Source organism: Lynx canadensis, chromosome D4, assembly GCF_007474595.2.
Source record: "Lynx canadensis isolate LIC74 chromosome D4, mLynCan4.pri.v2, whole genome shotgun sequence".
Lineage (NCBI taxonomy): Eukaryota > Metazoa > Chordata > Mammalia > Carnivora > Felidae > Lynx > Lynx canadensis.
In genome coordinates, this window is record NC_044315.2 from 79,733,308 (window position 1) to 79,756,153 (window position 22,846).

The window sequence follows — 22,846 nt, forward strand, 5'->3', positions numbered from 1 at the left end:
TATTCTTCTTAATTTAGCTTGAACACAAGTTCTCTTTCAGCTTGACTTAATTGTCCTTTTGCTCCCTCCAAAAAGCTAATGTCTAAAAGCCACAGAACTCTGGTCTGGAGTACATCTCTGCTACTCCACTGCCCTTGTACAAATCATTTCACAATTCCAAGCCTTCATTCCCTCGTTTCTTCTGAGTGAAATGCTACCTGCCCTAGGTTATTATGCTTTTTAATACAAGATACAAGACAGTATGCCCAACAGCCCTTTCTTCCCAGAATAGATGCAATCTCAGAATATAACTGGTTATACAAAGGGGGATAAAAAAAGGTTTCATGTCAAGTAGGCATGGTACTTTAGGCCCTTTTTGTGGCTAGTGACTATTGTGGTAGGTCTGGGAAAGAATCCCAAATTGCCCTTTTCAGGTTATACTTCTAAATAGGATGAAGAGGTAACCAGAGATGAACAAGACAGTTTCTGGCTTAACATTGTATGTGGTCTAATTGGAAATTATGACAGAGTGCTTTGAGTCTGCCATTTACATTCACTGATCTTTCTGACAGTGTCATTCCCAGAAATAAATGATTTACTATTTGGGAGTATTTGTTTATTGTATAAATATTTGCTGAGGGCCTACCACATGCTAGGAATCAATCTAGGTTCAGGGGATACAGTGGTGAAAAAGAAAAGAAAGAGAGAGAGACAAAGACAAAAATCCCTGCGCTTATGCAACCTACATCATTGTGGTGGTGGACAGGAGGGCTTACACTTCAATTCAGTTCAGATTATTTATGGAGCACCTACTATGTGCTAAACACTATCCTAGATAGATGTTAGAGACTACAGACATCAATGAGACAGCCTCTAAGCTACTTGAGGACGAGGTGTAAAGGAGTCATTTACATAAACAAGTATTTAAGTATGAAGTATTTAAGTAGCATTTAAAACCTAGAGCAAGAAGGTTTAAAAAGTAACTGAAAGTTATGATATTCATAGTAACATTAGAATGTATAAGGTGCAACAGTATAGCAGGCCACACGGATGATATTTTTCAAGGACAGGTGAAAGAAAGGGATGCGACAGACAGCATCATGTTTTTGGCAGCCTAGTATCATTGTGTAATTCCCCCACTGTTTTAGAATCTCTTCCTGTTTGGGGAAAGAAGCCTGGCTATCCCACCACAAAGGTTCATAGTGCCAGATGATTATCTTCCCTGCCCCCAACCCCTACCTGCCTGAGCAAGTGTCTGAGGCTCCAACAATCACACCCACCCCTGGCTTGGAATTACCAACTAAAGACTCAAAGGAATGAGCATGAGGTCCTCTCTCTGGTAGTAGATAAGACAGTTACAGCATGACGAGTGGCAGCAGCACTTGCTCTTGCCACACACCCAGTGCCGAGTGCTAGTGGTGCGAAGGACAGCACCCAACTCGGTGGCCGTGGCCGTGGCATATCCAGTGGACCGCTCTGTGGCACAACTGAGCATTAGCTCTAGTCCCACGTCCTGAATTGGGTTCCCCAGGGAGTCTGTGACATCTTCAATATCCTTTCAAGAAATTCCACTTCTGATTAACTCAGCAAACATTGGTTTTTGTTGCTTATAATTAAGGCCTTTATTAAAACTGAACAGAAGGGGATTCCAGGCAGAAGGAAAAGTACACGCAAAATAACAAGAGTCAGTTAGTTAGCTTACTGATGAAGAGAGGAGGCTCTCGGGGCGCCTGGGTGGCTCGATTGGTTAAGTGTGTGACTCTGGCTTCAGGTTGTGATCTCATGGTTCATGACTTCAAGCCCCACATTGGGCTCTGCCCTGACAGTGCAGAGCCTACTTGGGTTTCTCTCTCCCCTACTCTCTGCCCCTCCCCTGCTCTCTCGCTCTCTCTCTCTCTCTCTCAAAATAAATAAGAGAGAGAGAGAGGAGGCTCTGAGGCTAGACAAATCTGAATCAATGTTTTACATTTTACTCGCTATGACACCTTGCTCAGTGTACTGAAACTCTCAAAGCCTCAATTCCTGCTTAGTAAAGTGTGGATAATAGTGCATATTTCTTATTAGGTTCTTTTGAGAATTAAACAAGGCCATGATAATTCACTTAAAGCTCTTAGTATCTGACACAGAATAAGACTTCCACAGATGATTGCTTTATTAATAATAATGATGATGATAATAAGCACGGTATTTGGGAGGAAATACAAGCAATTTGATTCTGCTGGAGTTTAAACACAAGGAGGGGGTGGTAGGAAATGAGGACAAAGACAGATTATGGAGAAGTTATAAGTCCTATTAAGAAACTTGGGCTATGGGCTGGGATCACTTATGGTGACTAAATAGGAGAATTATATTGAAGTATAAACATCATATGAAATTAACTAGGAGAATGATATAACCAGGTTTTGCATTGTGTATGTATCTTCCACAGCGACTTGTATAGCTCAGTCTGGCCACTGTACTCACACACTGCAGGACATAATAATATACATTGCTACTATTGAGTCTTGATGTCCTACAAACGGAAGCTACTTCTTTCTAATAAATACAAACTGTCGGAAACTGTGCATATCATTTGTTAATATGTCTTGCAACTGGATCAGAAGGGGCTGGGTCGATACTTGAAATAAGAGCTTCTCCTGTGTCTGATCCAAGAGACCAACTAACCTTTGGATGAGGAGGGAGGTTTATAAAATGAAGAGGAGGAACACATCCTCAGGTGACTGGCAGAACTATGGACCGTATTTGCAAGTCTGAGATTCCTTTCTGACTTTTATATAATCAAGTATCACCTGCTACTTTTTACAACATATTGTTTTGCACCAGCATCTTGATCTAGAGTCCATATTAACTTAAAGATGAAAGGCTTTATTGTCAGGTCAAGAACAATCAATACTACCATTTTGCAGTGTGTGGTATTTCTTGCCAAATGCTAATAAGCATTACATTGTCTCTGTTAGCACTAATCCTTCTGGTGCTGATTAGACAGTCTCACAGCTAAGTTACTGTTCAGTTCTGCTTTACATTTATCATGGTTGCCGACCCGCTTAGTTTCATCTAATTTCCACCATTATTTCCTCTCCCCGCCCTTACTCCACACCCATGTCTACCTCAGAGAAACACTATTTGATCTAATTTTGATTTTCACAGTAACTACTGAAATCAAACCTGAGTCACTGTGTAATTCAGAACGAGTGCTGAGAAGGACAATGTATGGGCTTGCTGGGTGATGCTAGGGAAAGCGACAAAAACAGAACTCAAAATGTGTTCTGTATCCACTGAATGCTTTATTTCATTTCTGCTACTCCCATCTGCTTTGGCAATGCTGCATAGTTTAGTCAAAAGAAAAAAAGAGCAGAGACTTTTAAGTCAGACAGAGCTGGGTTTAAATTCTAGGTCATCACTCAAGAACCCTATTAGGTTGGCACTGTTATACTCATGTTACAAAGATATAGAAGCCCAGGGAGATTATGTGACTTGCACTGTGGATGTGCATGTTGTATTTGGCATGCTCTCAAATATGTATCAATGTGCAACCAATATAAAATTGAGTGGTCATGTCTTCCTATAGGACCCCGTCTTATTTCACTTGACTGGGTCATTTGTGGCCAGGGCTCAATACCTACAAAAGATCCCAGAGGATCATACATCTGCCAGAACGGGACAATGGTTGTTTCAGGGATTCCCTAGAGTCCCATTGTTGCATTTGCTTTTTGAAAATAGCTTCCATTCAGCCCAGTTCCGAGCAGTACCATTACTGTCGTATCTGGCAACAGAGCACAGGATAATTCTGGCTTGACATAGGCCACTCTGACCTAGGACAGGAAGTAGCCTTTTGTTTCAGCATATTGGTCCTACCTGTACCTTAGAACCACCTGTTAGAAAAGCTTGATCTGTGACAGTGTGCAAGTCTTCCTGATTACCAATAGGTTGCCTGCCACTCTACAGACCATGTCAGGGAAACTGGTAAATCTATTAATCTACAAGTGACAAAATTCTCTCTGCTGTTTTTTAAACATTGTGAATAGGGTATAAAAACAGTATTAATAATAATGATAGCTAACTTTGTTTACTACGTGCTGATTATTAAGCACTGCTAAATCAAGTTTTTTAACACGCATTAGTTTAATCCTCTCTTAAGAATGCTGTATGGTTCACTAATGCTTTGATTTAAAAGTTACAGCCTTTTCTTTGCAAAATTCAGAGACTAGAGATCAATTTCCTGGATGCCAGAGCCTTTTTTTTTTTTTTTTTTTTGGCATATTCTTTAGCATAGCACCTAAGCCGTTTTTGGCAATATCTGACCAGGCAGATGGGCACTTTGACTTCCTTCATCAGTGAATTGAAAATATCAAATGCCTGGCTTGGTTCCAGACTACTTTGGGCTTTCGGGGACCACTTGAACCCAAGAAAAATCACGCTTGTACTGGAAAAAAACACATGAAAAAGAGTCGCCAGTTTGGTTTTGACAAGGAGTACCAAGTATCAACCATCATATGGAATGTGAGATCTCTATTCAAAATAGATTCACATTCTTTTTGGTGCTATGACAAATAATTTAAATGTGATGAATTATTTCTCATTTTGAATTATTTCTGTCATATACTTGACTTCAGAAGAGTACTAAACCCAACTTACGCGTCTGTTTTCATAACCAATAAGTGATCTCATTTCTGAGAAATGGGGCAATGCATGCAGAAATAAAATATTAAATTCAGCCAATGACATAAAGCTTTATGGTTTAGCTATTTTTTTCTGTAACTATTAGGAAGCATCTACTACAGTAACTTAGCACTCATCATTTAGATTATAAATAACATCATCAATACTACTACTTTCAATTTCATTTGAAAGATGTCTCACTTTAAAATGTTAAAATATTTGAAATATATTATTAATAGTTTAAGAATAATATCAAAGCAATATATCCATATAGAATTATCCCAATGGCAGAGAGGGCGATAAAGTAAATATAGGTATAAAAATTTCTGTAGCTATCACTAAAATGTTAACTGTTATCTCTGGGTTCATTTTTTGTTTTACCCTTCTTTACATTTCCTAAAATAAACATATATTTTTATAATCATAAAAAATATTAAATTAATCCCTTCTAAACAGCTCAAGCAAAAGTAATATTAAGATCCATAAAAGAACAGCTTATTTATTTTATAAGTTTAATATGAGAGAGAGATTATTCTATTTTCTCAAGCCTGTATGGGAAGAAAAATAATACTGAAGCATCCCAAGCTTTGGAAAATACCACTACAGTCCATTAATTACACAAATATGTTAACTACAAAATAGTATAAAAATATATTTTGTGTAAAGAAGCCACATGTACATACATCTGTTATTTTCTTTATTGTGTTTAGTCAAAAGCTACCTTGTTCACATTACATTATAAGCTAATATGAATCATGTAATCAGGAGAGAATACCAGAAAACAGTTTGAATTTGTTTTTTCGTTTGTTTTTTTAATTTTTTTTTTCAACGTTTATTTATTTTTGGGACAGAGAGAGACAGAGCATGAATGGGGGAGGGGCAGAGAGAGAGGGAGACACAGAATCGGAAACAGGCTCCAGGCTCTGAGCCATCAGCCCAGAGCCCGACACGGGGCTCGAACTCACGGACCGCGAGATCGTCACCTGGCTGAAGTTGGACGCTTAACCGACTGCGCCACCCAGGCGCCCCAAAACAGTTTGAATTTGTAAAGTCACTGCATTTATGAAAAGCCCACAAGAATCTGTATGTGTGACTTCTCAAAAACCTTGGAAGACTGAAAGTAAGAAACAGGCTTCATTTTATAGTTAGAGAAACTAAGTCACAGAGCCATTTTTTAAAATGTGCTCAGGAACCTACAAAGTGAATAGAAAGACGACTGGAATTTAGTTCTTCTGAACTGCTATTCTACTGATTAGCTAAACCATTCAGCCCTGCCTTTGTGGACAAGTCGAAGCAACAAACTAACTTAAAAACTAAAACCAGTTCAACAGGATAGGTTTGCAGGCAATACACCAACGATTCAGTATAATAATACCTAACAGCTAGATTGCTTTGTGTTTTTGGTATACTTTATAACTATTCATTAACCCACACAACATCAATGGATCATGGGGCTATATTGTTAATGCAATTCATATAGAATGAATAAGTGAAAACATACTGTAGGATTATAAGGACTATAATCTACAGCAGAAAAAAAGTTTAACACCTTCCTCTAATCAAACTTCCATCTACAAATAAATCAGGATAAACTCATTGAAATACCAAACATCCCTTCTTTTCCTTATTATTTCCATTAATGCTTCCCAAACTATTATTATTACATCCCTATAAATGATAGATGGGACAAAGAGAACCTAAAAGCTACTCAGTTCATCCACTTTCCTTCAGAGACAACATCTAAACTTTCCCTAGAATATTTTTTAAGGATCACACCTTTAAAAACCATTTCGAAAATTAAAAGGAACTAGAGAATATGATGCTTTCCTTACAATTAACAGTGCTACTCTTAATCTCCTGTTTGTGCTCACATACCTCAAGTAAAAGCACTCCATTTTTAAAAATAAATAATAAAAATCTAATAAGATTCCTGGTAATATGCCAGTTTCTAGGAAGTGTCTAAGACTGAAACAAAAGTTACGAAAATCAGTTATCTAAAGAGTCCAAAATTTACTAAGTAACATTTTCCAGCCAGGTTAAAAACACTCATACTTCTTATCATTCTTCCTATGACTAGGCAGAGCACAATCCTTTCCCAATTGAATAAATTTTCCCTTCCCTCAGAGCTTAGCTGTCTCCCTGGCAAGGCTATCCTATAGAACAGCTGTTATATTACCAGTATAAAAGCAATCCCATCTGATCTAATTGCAAAACATATGGACAGACCGAAACCAAATTTTGGGGGCTCTGTATCTTTAAAGGAAGAAATAATGAAAGCTCTTCTATTGGTAAAAGCTGTGAGCAATACCATGATTCAAATTCTGCACAATTTAAACAAGATATATTTCACTAAACTACTTTAATTAATTTTAAGTGCATGTTTTAAAGCCCCCAAACAGAATGATATGGATAAAGAACCAGTTCTGTTTTCAGCCTCTGCTAAGATCTCAGCTAAACCTCCCCTGGAGGTACCAAATCTTAGATAGGTCAATCCTACCCTATGATTAAGATTCATCAGACCTCAAGAATAGTTTCCTTTCTTGGGGATTGTCTTCTGTATTCTATTTTCTTCAGAACCACAACTCACTGAGACTAAGCAAATATCTCTGCTACAGATCAAAACTGCTGAGTCAATGTCAGGAATTAAAAATTAAAGTAGCCCTGGTAATATCACCTGACTTGATCTCACATAAGTAAAAGCTTACCAAGCTTATCACGGCTTTTTACTCATTTTCACATTTTATTCATTTTTTATAACTATAAAATTAAAAGTGGATATACTGATTGACAAAAAGACTTGGAAAATTCAGAAAAACACAGAGTGTGATTCAAATGACCCATAATCCCATTACTTAGCTTTAGCCACTTCACATGTTGTATATTTCTCTCTTCCTACGTGTATTGCTACTAAACGTAACATAAGCATTTTAATGGCCATATAATAATAGCTCAGAGATTACCATAATTTATTTATCATAGAAGTTTAGACTAGAAGAATGCCTGTTTCAAAAATCTTTACTGAAAGAACAAACCCAGTATATAAACCAAATGAGAGCGGAGCTGATTGCGGAGTGGGTGGTGATGTAGGGTGAAAGGACCGGCAGGAGGGCCCAGAAGTAGACTCACTTGGTCTCCTCAGTCCCTATCCTGGCTCCCAAACACATCTGAGGGACCGCAGGTTCCCGAACAATACAGTTTAAAAACCACAAATCTAGTCTACCTCTCTCATTTTACCGATGAAATTCCTTGCCCAAGATCACAGAACTAGTGAGGGAACTGAGAAAGAACGCAGGCAGGGTCCATTGTCTTACAGACAAATGCTCAGCTTTTCCAACGTGGCTATTCTTTCTACAAAAGTTATCAGATGTTCATTTGCCTACTGTTGTTTTTCCTTTATTAAGATAAATAGAAGGAACAAAGTTAGGAACCAAAAACTCAGTAATTGATGTAATTTGCTAGATCTCAAAGAACTCTGCTTGTCCTAAGTTCTCATGCTATCCCTGTGAGTGAAGAAGGGTAAAAGAAGGAAAAAAATTCATTTCTTTTTTTTTAAGCTTATTTATTTATTTTGAGAGAGAGAGAGAGAGAGCAGGGGAGGACAGAGAGAGTGAGAGAGGATCCCAAGCAGGCTCCACATTGTCAGTGCAGAGCCTGATGCAGAGTTCAATCTCACAAAATGTGAGATCATGAACTAAGCCAAAATCAAGAGTTGGACGTTTAAGCAACCGAGCCACCCAGGTGCCCCAAAAATTAATTTTTTTTTAATTTGTTTAATGTTTATTTTTGAGAGAGAGAGAGAAAGACAGAGCACAAGTGGGAGAAGGGCACAGAGTGAGGGAGACACAGAATCCAAAACAGGCTCCAGGCTCTGAGCTGTCAGCACAGAGCCTGATGCAGGGCTCGAACTTGGGAACAGCAAGATCATGACCTGAGCTGAAGTCAGATGCTTAATCAACTGAGCCACCCATGTTCCCCCCAAAAAATCAATTTCTAAACTAAGAGAAAAGGCCATGAGATTACATTATTTTCCTCAAGAATATACTGCAAGTATAGTGTAGCTACAAACAACTTCTTCATTCATTCAATCATTAAATATTTATTGGGGATCTATTTTGGGCTGGACACTGTGGCCATAACTGTGAACAAAACAAACAGAAGTCCCTGACCTCGTGGTCTTTATTAGCTGGATGTGGTCGAACAAGCTACTTTACCTTTCTGGATCTCAGTATTGGCCATCCGTTAAGTAAGGATAATAATATTTAACTATTACATTGTTGAAGAATTAAATGACATGATGTATGTAAAAGAAAAAAAAATCCTGAGAAGTAACTAGGCATACGATAATATGTCAGTTAATACTCTGTTCCAGCCAAAGTGTAAAATATTAGACTGGAAATGAGAAGTGAGGGTATTAAGTCTCTTTGCTACTAATATACTGATTTGAGGCAATATACCTGAAATAGTATATTAAGATATTTCCAAACAGATTTCTACACTAGAAAAAAAGTGAATAATATATCAATCTGAAAAAAAATTGAAATTTACATGAGCCTTCCCAATCAAGTTCTATAGTTCACCTGTGAACTACATTGTGAGGTCATGTCCATCACATTTACTTTTAGTGACTAGTGGGCTCTTTCTTTAACAGCCCCACAGGATGCCTAGCAAAGAAAATATAAAGTAAGCAATCGTCTTCTTCAAATGCCATTTTCCATTCTGTAATTAAGGGTAGTAAAAGATTTACATTCAACAAAGTAAACCTAAAAGACAACAGTTTGAAATACAAAATATCAAATGTGAAACCATCCAAAAACCTGTAAAAGTTTGGTCAATATTCACCAATAAAAGTACCAACAGAGGAAAGAAGTTAAGGCTTTATTCACTCATATAATACCCAGAAGCCAACAAAATATGAATGCCAAAGTCTTGGAGACTCTAAAAGCACCTTGTACCTGTGACGTACTGCATACTTGTTAATTATTAGAAGCACTCTGTTCACTATTAACTCTAATTAGATTTCTAGAGGAAATTCTGTCATTCAAAAGATCAAACATTTGTTTCTCAACCAAACTAAACCTTTTACATTGGTATGTGGCCCAAATCCACCTACCCAACAAACACAACTCATATTATTTATAATAGAAAAATAAATTTGCTACTTATTCAAAGTACCTGATTTTTGTTTTTTGAGGCAGATAACTTCTGTTATGACAATTTTTTCTGTATTGTTCCCCACAAAAAGAATGGGAAAAAAATCTGAGCAATAAAAAAGAGGCCGGAGTGAAAACAAACAAACAAACTTTTCTCTCATTTTTTTCATAAAGAATTAATACCATGATACCATGTCTTGAATATTGTATAAATTATGACACTTTCTTCTCAAATGGGCTTAATAACCTAAATTAAATAGACAAAAAACAAATCTTTATGAAAAAAATCAAAGTCACAGAGAAAGACAGTCAAGTTTTGTTCAGAGTGCAAAGTGTTCAACCCTGTGTACCCTGTTACCAGGACATCTTCAAGGACATCTTTTGTTCCTCCAGAAAGACTTCTTGGAAGAATTGGGCTTTGAGGAGGCACTGAAGGAGGACAAAGTGGTAAATTGTTAAATAGAGAGGATAATTTGATTCCTTAAAGAACATGAAAGAATGGATGGGGCTAAGAATAAAAGACAAGAGTGAGAGGGACATATAGAGGAATTCAAAATGAAAAAATAAGCAAGGAGAACAGAGGAAAGTTTTTTTTTTCATAATGAATAAAAAGTAATAGGAAAGATTTCTTTTGACAAGAATACTTATCTGTGAAACAGTAGCATTACCAGAGGGATTATTTTGACACAAATTTATCAAGTGTGCTTAAAAGAGATATCTACAAGGATAATTATTTTGAATAAACGTTTACTGTGATCCAAACACGTATGTGCCCAAGTATTATCTTTTTATCACAATTTTTAAAAATCTCCCTTTAAAGTTACTAGTGTAGTTTGGGTAGCTGTTTCCAGTGAAAAACAGATAAACCAAAATGCCTACTTGAAAAGAGACTAAGTGACCACAGTTGCCTGTAACCTAACCTCAACCATTGGTCATAAATATTTTTATATCACATCTACAGTAAATAAATAAAAATCAAGATCAAGGCAAAAAGCATGAATTAAAGCTATTTATAACTAAAAATATCATCTAACACTGTCTTTCAGCTAAACAAGATCTTATATTTCTATTCTCTTCTGATCTATTAAGTGCCCTAGAGCAGTAATCTCTCTACCCATAATTTACCCATCAGTAAAAACAGTACTGTGATACTTTTCTTCCATTCTTTTTATAAGGGTGCCAGGATGTCTGGAAGTTAATATATACATGTTTAGAAATGCTGAGATGAAAAGTAAAACACACTTTAAGCTTATGGGTCTTTTTTCAAAAATCAAGATAAAAAGACCTAGTTAGATTATTTCAATGTGTAAATTTTCAACTAGCCCAAAGGCTTCCTGGGGTCATAATAAAGAAGATTTGAAACTAATGTTTTAGAGTTTAACTATGCTATTCCAGAAATGAATCCGACTGAGGAATTTCTACAGAGAGCTAGGCACTTAAACCAGGAATAAGATACAGTAAATCTGAGAAGTCCCTGGGCCTGGCCCTGGCCCTAAAAAGACTACAGATAAATTTCTCTATCACAAACCATATTAAAATATAATCAAAGAAAGAATAAGAACTACATTTTAAAGCCACAATTGTAAACAGTTGTAAAACAGAAAATTCAAAGAGGTGAACAGCATACAATGGAGTGAAGGGAGTAGATGCCACTAGAACAGTAGAAATTTTTTCAGATTAGTATCCAAGACCAATAATTCTTAGCAAAATGGCTTCCTTCTCTTCCATGTAAACATCTCTTTAAATGCCAATAATATGGATTCTGGAACCAGAATGACTGAGTTTGAATCTAGGCTCTGCCACAGCTAGGCCTCTGTGAGCCCCAGTTTCCTTATCTATAAGACGAGGATAATAATAGTATCTAGCCCAATTGTACCTAACTGTTGTGAAGATGAAGTAAGTTAATGTATGTAAGGCACTCAGAACACTGTCTGGAATACAGTGTGGACTGTATGTGTTTGCAATTACTGTTACAGTGGCCCGTAAGTCCTCAAACCTGATCCCAAATCCCAGAAGATCCAAAAACCAAAATTTTTTCTGTAACTTATTTGGCAGCAATGCCTGGCCCGTACAAATGCAAGGCTTTTTACGATCTTTATTTATCCCACTCACTGTAAATATACATGCACTTTGCAGCAAATATCTTCATGTTTGATTATAGGAGGCTGCCCTAGACTTCACTGGGATATATTTATTGATGTCCTAAAATTCAGAAAAAAAAAAAAATCTAAATTCTGAAACACATCCAGCACCACGAGTTTTGGATAAAAGATAGTGAACCTACATTACCTTTGGAGCGTGAACAATTTGTATGTCCCTAAAATGAATGGTATCTTCTTAAATAACCACAAGCAAATAATGCTGTTAACCTAGCAGCAGAGCATCTTAAGTTGAAGAAACCATTTCCCTGTACAGTTAGGAGGGCCCTGCATTCCCAAAATGTTCCTTTCGAACAAAATCCATTCATGATCCTTTATTTACATGTCATACTGGTCAGAATTTTCAAGCTCTAAATTCTAAGGCTTGCTTAAATAAAGCTTATTCTCTTAACTTAGAGCATAAATAAATTATTAAGCAAGCCTCTTTGGGGGCCATTGATGTGCCCTGAATCACATATCCCAAATCATCACAGAACTTTAGAGCTAGAAGAGACCCTTGAGAACTAAATCATTACTCCTTCCCTTCCAAACTATTTTATCATCCATAAATTCACTCTCCCCTATGAGGTAAGAATCAGCCTGCTCTAACTTGTCCTTAGACTCTGTCTATTGGAACACCCCGTAGGTGAATGTGAATAAACTGGGTGGGGCGCACTGACAGACTTGGGATCTAAAAGGATGGCTTGAATCTAACACAATAAATCTACATGTTTGCCAAATGTCTCAGTTCCTACCTTAGAAAATAATAAGAATTTCCAAGTCCAGAATGAAGAGACACTCAACTAGTATTTGTGAGTGGTTTTTTTTTTTTTTTTTTTTTGAAGGCTCAGCTATCTTAATGGACTCAATGAGTCAACAACATAATGTGGCTGCCAAAAAAGCTACTGTGATTAGGAACTAACTACATCAACAGTAGCATAGCATCCAGAAGTAAAGGAGTAACCGCCCTCTCTACCGCAAGCTAGTTAGAGCACATCTGAAGTATTATGTTCAGCTCTGGGCTCCACACTTTGGGAGAGACGCAGGAAGACTGGAAAAGTCCAGGAGAGGGGTGACCAAGATGGTGAGGGAATCCGAAACCAAGTCACACAAAGAACAGTTGAGGGAGCTGAAGTTATTTAGTCCAGACCCAGAGAGAATGTGATCACTGTCCCCAAATCCCTGAAGAACTGTCATGGCACCGAGAGAGCAAACTTGTCCTGCACGGCCCCACAGGGCAGAACCAGAACCAGCCGGTGTTAACCACAGAGACCAATGTTTCAGCTAACTCTTAAAAGTATTTCTTGAGATGTACTCAGGCAGTTGAGCCTCCAACTCTTGGTTTTGGCTCAGGTCGCGATCCCACGGTTGCAGGACGGAGCTCTGCATCAGCTCTGTGCTGCGCATGGAGCCTGCTCGAGATTCTCTCTCTCCACACCCCTGCGCTCTTCCTCACTCGCACATACTGTCTCTCTAAAATAATAAAAATAAAAATAAAAGTTTTTAAAATGTAGAGCCATGCTAGGCGGCAGTGGCTTCTAAACTCCTATCTGGCCCTAAAGGTCCATAATTTTAAAAATCAAGCGTCTGTCACCACCTCCGTCTCTTAGTGCTGATAACTACCATCCTCCGGCATCACAGCCTCTCCCTTAACCCTTCTCAAAATGTCCTACCCAGCCAACCAATCAGCCAAATGTTTTGCCAAGTCTGTGGGAGGAAAATGCCTGTTTGCTGGGCAATTAGTTTCAGTTTGCAGATCAGTGTCCTTATAAACAAAAGAGGGCCCTAATTGAGGGGCAGGCAAGAGCTCTCAGCCAGACCTCTATGAAAGAAATTCTTATTAAATCAAAGAGCAGCTAGAAGACCCATCTAATCACATAATATATTATCAATAGCATTCAGTCCTCACAGGAACGTTAAAATAAAATACCCAGTACGACCAACCATCTTCCCGAATGAATGCCAGAGAATCCAACTTTGCAAGCCAAACTAGGTCTCTCAAGATCAGTGAGAACTTTTCTCTCTGTCAAAGAGACATGTGCCCTGTTTGAAGTAGACTAGAACCCATGCTCAGATAAAAAGGCCATACTCGATTGTATCATACTGTAAAGCCAAAAACTACCTATCGGTAGGCCTGCAAAGCTCAGTTCAGCTGCTGAGAACGAGACACAAACAATGTAAAAAGTATGAACAATGTTAAATTTAAAACACAGAAGAAAAAAAAAAAAAAAGAACACTGAAAAAAAAAAAAAAACCACGGAAGAGCTACTGAAGTTGGACATCCTTCTAAAACTTTTGTCACCCCAAGACCACTAGAGACGTAGGTATACGTAAGTCCATGGAAGTTACTCAAGCCTTGAACAGTGCACATGGCACATATTCGTCAATCCAGCTTTACTTCCTTTGAAATTGGATTCTTCGAAACTACAGCCGAAGTGTTGGAGAATAATGCACATGATGGGCTTAACAAGGAAGGACACGTTCTTGTCTGTGCTTTTTAAAGTGAATCCCAGACAACCTAAGTGTCCATAAGTAGATTAGTTTAAAAAATTATATTATTCTTATGCCAAAAAATGTAACTGGTAAGAATAAGGTAGACTTTAACTATGGACATGGGGGAAAAAAAGTCCATGACACATAGTTAAGTGAATATAGCAAGTTGCAAAACAATATGTGTAGAATTATTTTGAGTGTTTGAAAACTATTTTTAAAAACCCTCTGTGTATGGGAAAAAAAAAAAAAACCTTCTGTATATGTATGCTCCAAAGTGCCCAGAAAAATGTCTGAAAAGAGATCAAACTGTTAACAGTAGTAACCTCTAGGGACTGACTGGAACTAGGAAGCAGTAAAGGAGTGACTGTCACTTTTTTCCTTTGTAGACTTCTGGTGATTTGGATTTTTTGGAACTAAAGGTTAACTTTGTGATTTAAAAATAACAATACGAAAATAATAAAGGTAAAATAACATCGATTACACAGACTTATTTAACATATACTCACCATTCAAAATAAGTGATCTTGCAACTACCTAAATGCTACCTAAATGGGTGCTTCAAACTCTGGAACATCTAATTCATCCTTTTTCTATAATATTTTACTACAACAACAACAACAACAAACCACCACGTTACTATTAGGTCTCAACTGCTTTCTATCACACACACACACACACACACACACACACACACACACACACACACACACAAATTGTAATCATAAGGCTAACTAACACATATGGTGCTTACTCTGCACCAGGAACTGTTCTAAGCACCATAAATGTATTAACTTAGTTAATCGTCACAGCAATCCTATGAAGTAGGTACGATTATGATCTTCACTTCCCAGTTGAAGAGAGGTTAAATGACCTGCCCAAGATTACACGGCTAATAAGGGGCAGAGCTAGGATTCCAACCTGCGAATGGACTCCAGAGTCCACACTCTCAACCACTATGCTTCCTGTCTCTCAGCAATATGTCAATCTCTCTATACCAAAGCCAAAAAAGGGTACAGTCAAAATCCAGCCAGTTCATATACTCCTTCAAGCTAGAAGAGATGCAAACTTAGCTTTTTATGGTTGAATAATCTGCATTCCTACGGATGTCAATGCCAAGCTCCAACCCAAAATTCAAGACTGTATTAAGACTCGTAATCATGTGGGAAAATTCTCTACAAATTCGTTTATAGTCCAAAGTCCATACCTGACTCTACAGTAAATCGCTGAGCCTAAGAATTAGGTCAGAGATCCATTAATGTAAGTACAGCTTGGCAAATAGTTTGGACAAATCCCCACCCTGACTCAGGCAAAGGAATTCAGAAGCTCTTGTCTAATGTCTTGACAAGGCAGGTCTTATTTGTTTAGTCCCAGCCCACTTCAGATTCAAAGGAGACAAGAATAGGAGTTGTCTCTAACTTTGCTTGGAGACTTCAACCAGCAGGAAGAAAAGCCTATTTTCTCTGTGGACTCAAACAGATATTGGCTTTTATCAGCATCCTCCAAACTGAACATTCTAACTTCAGGCGGGGGGTGGGGGGGGGGGGGGGGAGGCAATGGGCATCTCTGTTTAAATCGTGTATTTGTGCAAACATATTGACCTTGTAATTGAGGAAGAAAAAATGGTGCAAGGAAGGGATTTAACCTAATTTATAGGCATGCTCAACCTAGATGCACACCTGTCCCAAATGACCTACTGAATCCAGTCATTTGCAGGGAACACATGGATTACACTGCCTTTTTTTTCTTCTTCTTCTTCTTTTTTGGCCTCGAGAGGTCTGTCCTACTGTTGTAAACAAAATCCTTAGTACCTCTTCCACCTGCCACATGCACATCATATATATATATATATATATATACACACACACACACAAGGAGGAGAAATGAGCAAGGAAACGGAAGCTCTGGAAGGAATCCCTTACACTCAGTTTTCGACCCGTTGGTTGAAGGAGGTACCGTGCTGGCTTTCAAACTTCCCGAAATAACCCCAGCGGAGAGGCAGGGCGAGCGAACCGAACCCAAAAGTTTGCGCCCATTCGGGGGTCTCCGACAAAGGCCAGGAAGCCCCGTTTGGAAGGGAGATGCGATGCTTTCCGCACCGCAGCCGCCCCCCTCCCTGGGAAGCACAGCCCAGGGGGGGACAAAAGACTTTCCAGATTGGGGAGGGGGGTGGGGGGGGCGGGCGAGCTGGAGCTCGGACCTCCCCCCCTCCGGGAGTCGGAATCTGGGGAAACTTTGGGGGCGAGGGACGGTCAACCGCGGGCACCAGCCCAGCCCTGGAGGCCCCGGGGCTGGGAGCCGGGTGGGCAGCCGCGGGGCTGGGTGCAGCCGGCGAGGGGCGCGGGGACTCACCTGGGGGAGGGGGAGAGGGCGCCTCGGTGGCAGGTGGGGTGGGCGGGACGCCGCTGCCGCCGGGGAGCACGGGGGTCGGGGTGAGCGGAGTGGTGGGCGCCGGAATGGTGGTCGCTACAGGGGTGGTCGGCGCCGGGCCAGTGCTCGTCGAGACGGTGGTCGGCGCGGGTCCGGTGGTCGCGCGAGGGGCGGTCGGCGTACGGTCCGCCGCCGGGGGGGCGGTGGGCGAGGGGCTGAGCGGCGCCTGGAAGGTGGTCGCGGCGGGTCCGGCCGTGGCACGGGGAGGGGTGGTCTCCGGGGACTGGGCTGAGGAGGACGCAGCCAGGGGCCGGTGGACAGTAGTGCGCGGCGCTCCGGTCCGCGGGGCCTGGGCCGTGGGAGGCGTCGCCTTAGAGAAAGGGCGACTGGGCTCGCCCCCTAGCCCCGGGCCCGGCGACGCGTCCACCTGCCCCGCGGCCCCGCCGCCACCGGTGACATTCCCCGCCGAGGTTGTCGAGGCGGCGGCGGCGGCGGCGGCGGCGGCGGCGCAGCACAACAGGGCGACGGCGCCCAGGCTCGGCAGGCTCCTCATGGCGCGCTCGGCTCCTCCATTCATTCATTCAGTCATTCAGTCGGTCGGTCAGTCATCTTCTCCTCCCTGCGCTCGGACCAGGGAAGCCGCCGCAGCCGCCACCGCCACCGGGCGCACCATCGCCACCTCCCTCTGACAGGCGGCCGGCCCCGCGGGCGGGCCCCAGCGCGGAGGGAGCGACCGGGCCGAGCGCGGACAGCCCGCCCTCTCCGATTGGCAGCCTCGCCCGACCAATGGGCGGTCACGCTGGCCCACGTGACACGCCCGCTTCCCGGCCTCTTTGTAGCCCCACGGGCCAATCAGATGGCGTCGAGGGGAGGGGGCGGAGTCAAGGCGGGAGGAGGGTGGTACGAGCCCCGCTCCAGCCCTTCGGGCTCGCGGCAGCCCCGGCTTTGTCTGCCCAAGGAGCGGGGCGCGGGCCGCGGGCATCGGGCGCCGCGGAGCAGACAAAGGACGCGCCCCGCGCGGCAGACGCCGGGCCAAGTCGTCTGCTCCACTGGGCGGCGAGAGCGACCCGGGGCGGGGAATCCGCTCTCGGGAGCTTCCCCGCCCTCTTGAACAATGGGGCGCCGGCGACGCACCCGGGCTCGGGTGGAGACAGGGCTGGAACCCCCGCCGTGGGCGAGGGCGACAGCAGCGACGATGTAGAGCTCAGCATTGCTTGTGCTGCCCGAGATAAGCCTGGTCTCGACCCCGCGAGGTCTGCGGTGCCATTCCCATTTCAGGGATGGGGAAACTGAGGCCCATGCTGAGACTTCCACTGAACCCAGACCCACGCCCCGATCAGACACCTGCTGCGGGCCAGACGCTGTGCCAGGCAGGACGGGGTGGGGTGGGGTACTAGAGACTCATCCGGAGCCGAAGGTGCAAGCTTCCTGCGTAGGGGAGACAGACTCACGTGCACACTTTAACCTAACCCCCACCCCACCCCCCCGGGGAGAATAGGCTCCGACCGGACTGAACCTCAGCGTCCTGTTTCCTGCTGAGTGGTTTTGCGGCCTGAGCGCAGTTTTTCTCACCTCTAAAATGGGCATGATAGACACGTAACACCCCCACACCACCTGTCACGGAGACGAGAATTAAGTAACGTACTGAAAAGGGCTTAACCTAGTCCCCGGCCCGCAGTAAACCCTCATTAATGCTAACTACTCTCAGCGTGCTGTGTTCGGACAAGCCCCACGCCACAGCCCTGATGTGTCCCCTAGCCGCCTGCCTACTGCAGGGATTGGGGTGCGGCTGCTAGCCGAGCTTGGCCCTGGGTGACACCGAACCCCCTATAAAGCTGGAACTCCGACGCGCAGCCTCGCACCATCTGCCCAGGATCCAGAGCTTGCTCAGGCGATGCAGCTTCTGGGGAGAGCCAGGCGGGGCGGGTTTGTCATCTGACAGGACTTAATCCCAGCCCCGACGCCAACCCATTCCTGGCCTCTCCTACGTGATGCTTGCCTTTGTGCATGCTTTCCCATTAGTCACTGGCCTCCAACCAGAAAGGCAGGATGAGATTTGTATGTGAACTTGGGTATATGTTAATTTAAAAATGCATTTATTTACCTGCATGAGTAGTAGGTGGGGAGAGGATATGTATGTGCTTGTGGATGAGAGCGTAAACATCTTTGTGAGTCTTTGTGTACAAGGATTTCACGGATTTGTGTGAGCGTATGGGGGCTAGTGTCTATTTCTGTGTATTATGTATTTTAAGTATCTGCACATGTGCTGATGTATGTTTTATGTATGTTTTCTATAGGGTTTGTTTCTTTTTATGTGTGAGCATATATGGGTGTGTGTTGGTAGGTCTGCCTATGTAAGTAAGAGTGGGGGCAAAATGAGAGGGGGGTGCGTAGGTGTTCTGGTTTCAGACCAGTATTTAGCAAGTGCAAATCAGGATTCTGTTTTTACTTCTCTTGCGGAAGGAGGTAGACAGGTCAGCCCCTTCCCCATATTCTCTTACTGATTCTTTCTGCTTTTCAAACCCCAATCAAAACACCGTATCCTCTAAGAGATTTCCTTGGATCTCTGAGGGGGAATGAAACTCCCCCTTCCCATTTGCCAACTGCCCTTTGTTTATTCATTGGTTATAGCCCTAATCTATCAATCTAAACTCCCCCCTGCCTCCTCCTAAAAGGATGGCTTTCAGAAATCTATACAACAGGCTAAATTGAACTGCCCACCTGGCTTTTTTACTTCTCACAGGCATGCATCAGCCATAATACTAGAACTTAGAATTTATGTGTCTGTCTCTCCCATTAGGCTGTTCTCTGTGTTCTTAGTGCCTAGCAGGGGTAATATGTGTAAGCACTAATCCATGCTGATAGAATTGTATTAAATTGAAAAGAGATCCTGTGGTGCCATGGAAAGAGCTTGTATCTTGAGAGTCAGACAGATCTGGCTCATGACTGCCAGCTCTGTGACCTTGGAAGAAACCTTTTACCTCTCTGGGCCTCAGTGTTCTCATCTATAGTGTGGGATCAATAAATTCTGTCTCACTTAGAGGAGCTAAGGATTGAAGAGAACGTTTCCCCTGAGCCTGGTATACAGAAGGCGCTCAATCTGTGTAGTTCATTTTTCATTTACACCTGAGCTAACTTTGAGCCTTGTTGGCTGAAGGACCACAAAAAAAAACAAAAAACAAAAAACAAAAAAAAAAACCTCTGTCATAACTTCCCCATTAGGTGACATGGCCTGACAGTTGCCTTACCAGCTATCTGCAAGATAGAGCTGGAAAATGCTGGTTTGGCCCTAAGATGTGCTCGATCAGAGATTCTCTGGCAGTAGGGGAGAAAAGCTGATACAGCTTCTTTGCCTGGAGAATCACAAAGACAAGAAGTCCTTACCAATGTGCTCTAGGCCAGCACTTGGCCTCATACAAGGATATGCCCAGGCTTCTAAGATGGGCTAATTACCCTGTAACGTGTATAGAAAATGTTGAACTATTTTGAAAGGTAATTTAAGTGTATTCATTTTGGTTCGTTCAATATTTAATTCTTTAAATTTTTTGCTCTGCCTTTATCTCTAAACGACAAGATAACTTTTTTTTTATTTCTTAGGAATAATATTTTATGTTTAAAAATCAGAAACACCTTAAGAATCCAATGTGAGACAGAAGCGTTATTATGAACGTTCCGTTTAATCATATAAAGTCATTGTCAGGGTTGCTATGAAGAAAGCATAGTAAATATTAATAATAGATCATTGAGCTCTTACCGTGTGCTAGATATTACACTAAAGGCTATGCATGAAATATTTTGTTTAATCCTAAAAAGAAAAAAAGGAAGTAGACACTATTATTATTCTTATTTTATAGATAAGGAAACTAGGGCACAGAGAGGTTAAGTAACTTGCCCAAGGTCACTAAGTAAGTGATAGAGCTAGAAATCAAACTGAGGTTGGCTGGCTCTAGTAGTTCCCTTAACAACTATGCTGTAAAGGGAAAATGCTTATGATACAGTGTTAAAAAGAAACTGGGAAAAATTATAGCTGTGACTCTGTGTGCAACAATGTTGACTGGCACTTTTCCTGTTGCTCCAGGACTGTGGTTCAGACCCAGGGCTGTCAACCCACCCCTGACACGTAGGGCCACTAGACTTAATGAGGGGGGGGGGGGCCACAGAACAGCAGGGGTCAGAGAGGACCTTGTCAGAGCAGATGAGCAGCCCGAACTTTCTCCTGTAGGCAGGAGATTCCTCTTTGTATGCTCAGTACCTAGCATGACGTCATATACACAGAAGTAGCTCAAGAATTGTTTGTTGAGCCAAATGGAGTCTTACAAGTGACAGACACTGTTCTAGGAGTTTGGCATTCATAACATATTTATTCCCCAAAGGTAGGGCTGTCCCGGTACTTGAAAGAACAGGAAATTGAGCCTCTGAGTCGTTAAGGGATTTGCCCAAGGTCTGCTCAGCTCCAAAGCCCTGGCTCTTCTCGAGACTCCAAAATCCATTAATGTGGCCACTATGTGTTGCACACAGTAGGGAGTCAATGAACACATACTGAAAAAAAAAAAAAAAGGAGACACATACACCAAATCTTACTCTCCTGCGAGAGAGAATTTAAGAAAAGAGAAGCTTTGGGAGTATGAATAGAAGAGAAAGCATAATAATATAATAGATGTGGCTCAGCAAAATAACCTCATCTCCCAGATTCCAATAAAACAGGAAAACTTTCCCCTTTCTGGTTTCATTGAAACAGTAATGCTGACATGGACGATTTCTAATCCTGCCGGAGCCTGGCCTCCTATCAGATGTGGCCAAATGCAAGATTTGGCATCATCTGCAGGCAACTTTAGGATTATTGGGGCCACTATCAACAAGCCTCCCCAGAAAAGGACAGTTAACAGAGAGCTCACAGAGAGGGAAGTACAAATGGCTAAAAAACATGAAACGCCATATATTCAACTTAAGGATCAAAGATTTGCCCATTGACACAATGAGTTACCTTTTTTTTTCTTTTTAAACCTGATTTGGCAAGAATGTTTAAAAACTGGTGATACTTGCTGATGAGGCAGTGCCTGGCTCTGTTGATAGGAATGTGAAGTGATAGAACTTATCCAGGAAATCCTAAAAACGTCTGCCCTCTTTGGCTAATTATTTCCACGTTTAAGAATATATTCAAGGGATATAGGGGCGCCTGGGTGGCGCAGTCGGTTGGGCGTCCGACTTCAGCCAGGTCATGATCTCGCGGTCCGTGAGTTCGAGCCCCGCGTCAGGCTCTGGGCTGATGGCTCAGAGCCTGGAGCCTATTTCCGATTCTGTGTCTCCCTCTCTCTCTGCCCCTCCCCGTTCATGCTCTGTCTCTCTCTGTCCCAAAAATAAATAAAAACTTTGAAGAAGAAAAAAAAAAAAAAAGAATATATTCAAGGGATATAAACATCCAGATGTAACTGAAGATTTGCGTACCTGAATGTTCATCAAAATGTTATCGATGATAGTGAAAATTAGAAAAATCTAAACAGGTTACAGTAAGCGATAGGTTAAGTACTTTGTGCTATATGACCTCCCTGTGTTGGGCCACTATACATCTATAAAAATGATGTTCATGAAGGCAATTCTTACAATATAAAGTAGTGGAAAAAATAGGTTGCCAGTACACATCTCGTAGAATGGCCAAAATCTGGACACTGACAACACCAAATGCTGGTGAGGGTGTGGGGCAACAGGAACTCTCACTCACTGTTGGTGGGAATGCAAAATGGCCCGGCCACTTTGGAAGACAGTTTGGTGGTTTCTTACAAAACTAAAAATATTCTTACATATGATCCAACAATTGTGCTCCTTGGTATTTACCCAAAGGAACTGAGAGCATATGTCCAGACAAAAACCTGCCCACAGATCTTTATAGCAGCTTTGTTCATAATCGCCAAAACTTGGGAGCAGCCACAATATCCTCCAGTAGGTGAATGTACATCCAGACAACAGAATAGTATTCAGCGCTAGAAAAACAATGAGTTATCCAGCCATGAACAGATATGAAGGAAACTGAAATGCATATTACTGAGTGAAAGAAACCAATCT

The 22,846-nt window shown here is 41.7% G+C and overlaps 1 protein-coding gene across 1 annotated transcript in view; it reads right to left on the reverse strand.

The window, feature by feature from the left end:
• Nucleotides 1-17,464, reverse strand: part of MEGF9 (multiple EGF like domains 9) — an 89,120-nt gene extending 71,656 nt beyond the window's left edge. Inside the window, exon 1 of the mRNA XM_030293686.1 lies at nt 16,769-17,464. Within this exon, the coding sequence (XP_030149546.1) occupies nt 16,769-17,363 (595 nt within the window). The 5' untranslated portion in view covers nt 17,364-17,464. The remainder of the gene's footprint in view (nt 1-16,768) is intronic.
• Between the last annotated feature and the right edge of the window lie 5,382 nt (nt 17,465-22,846).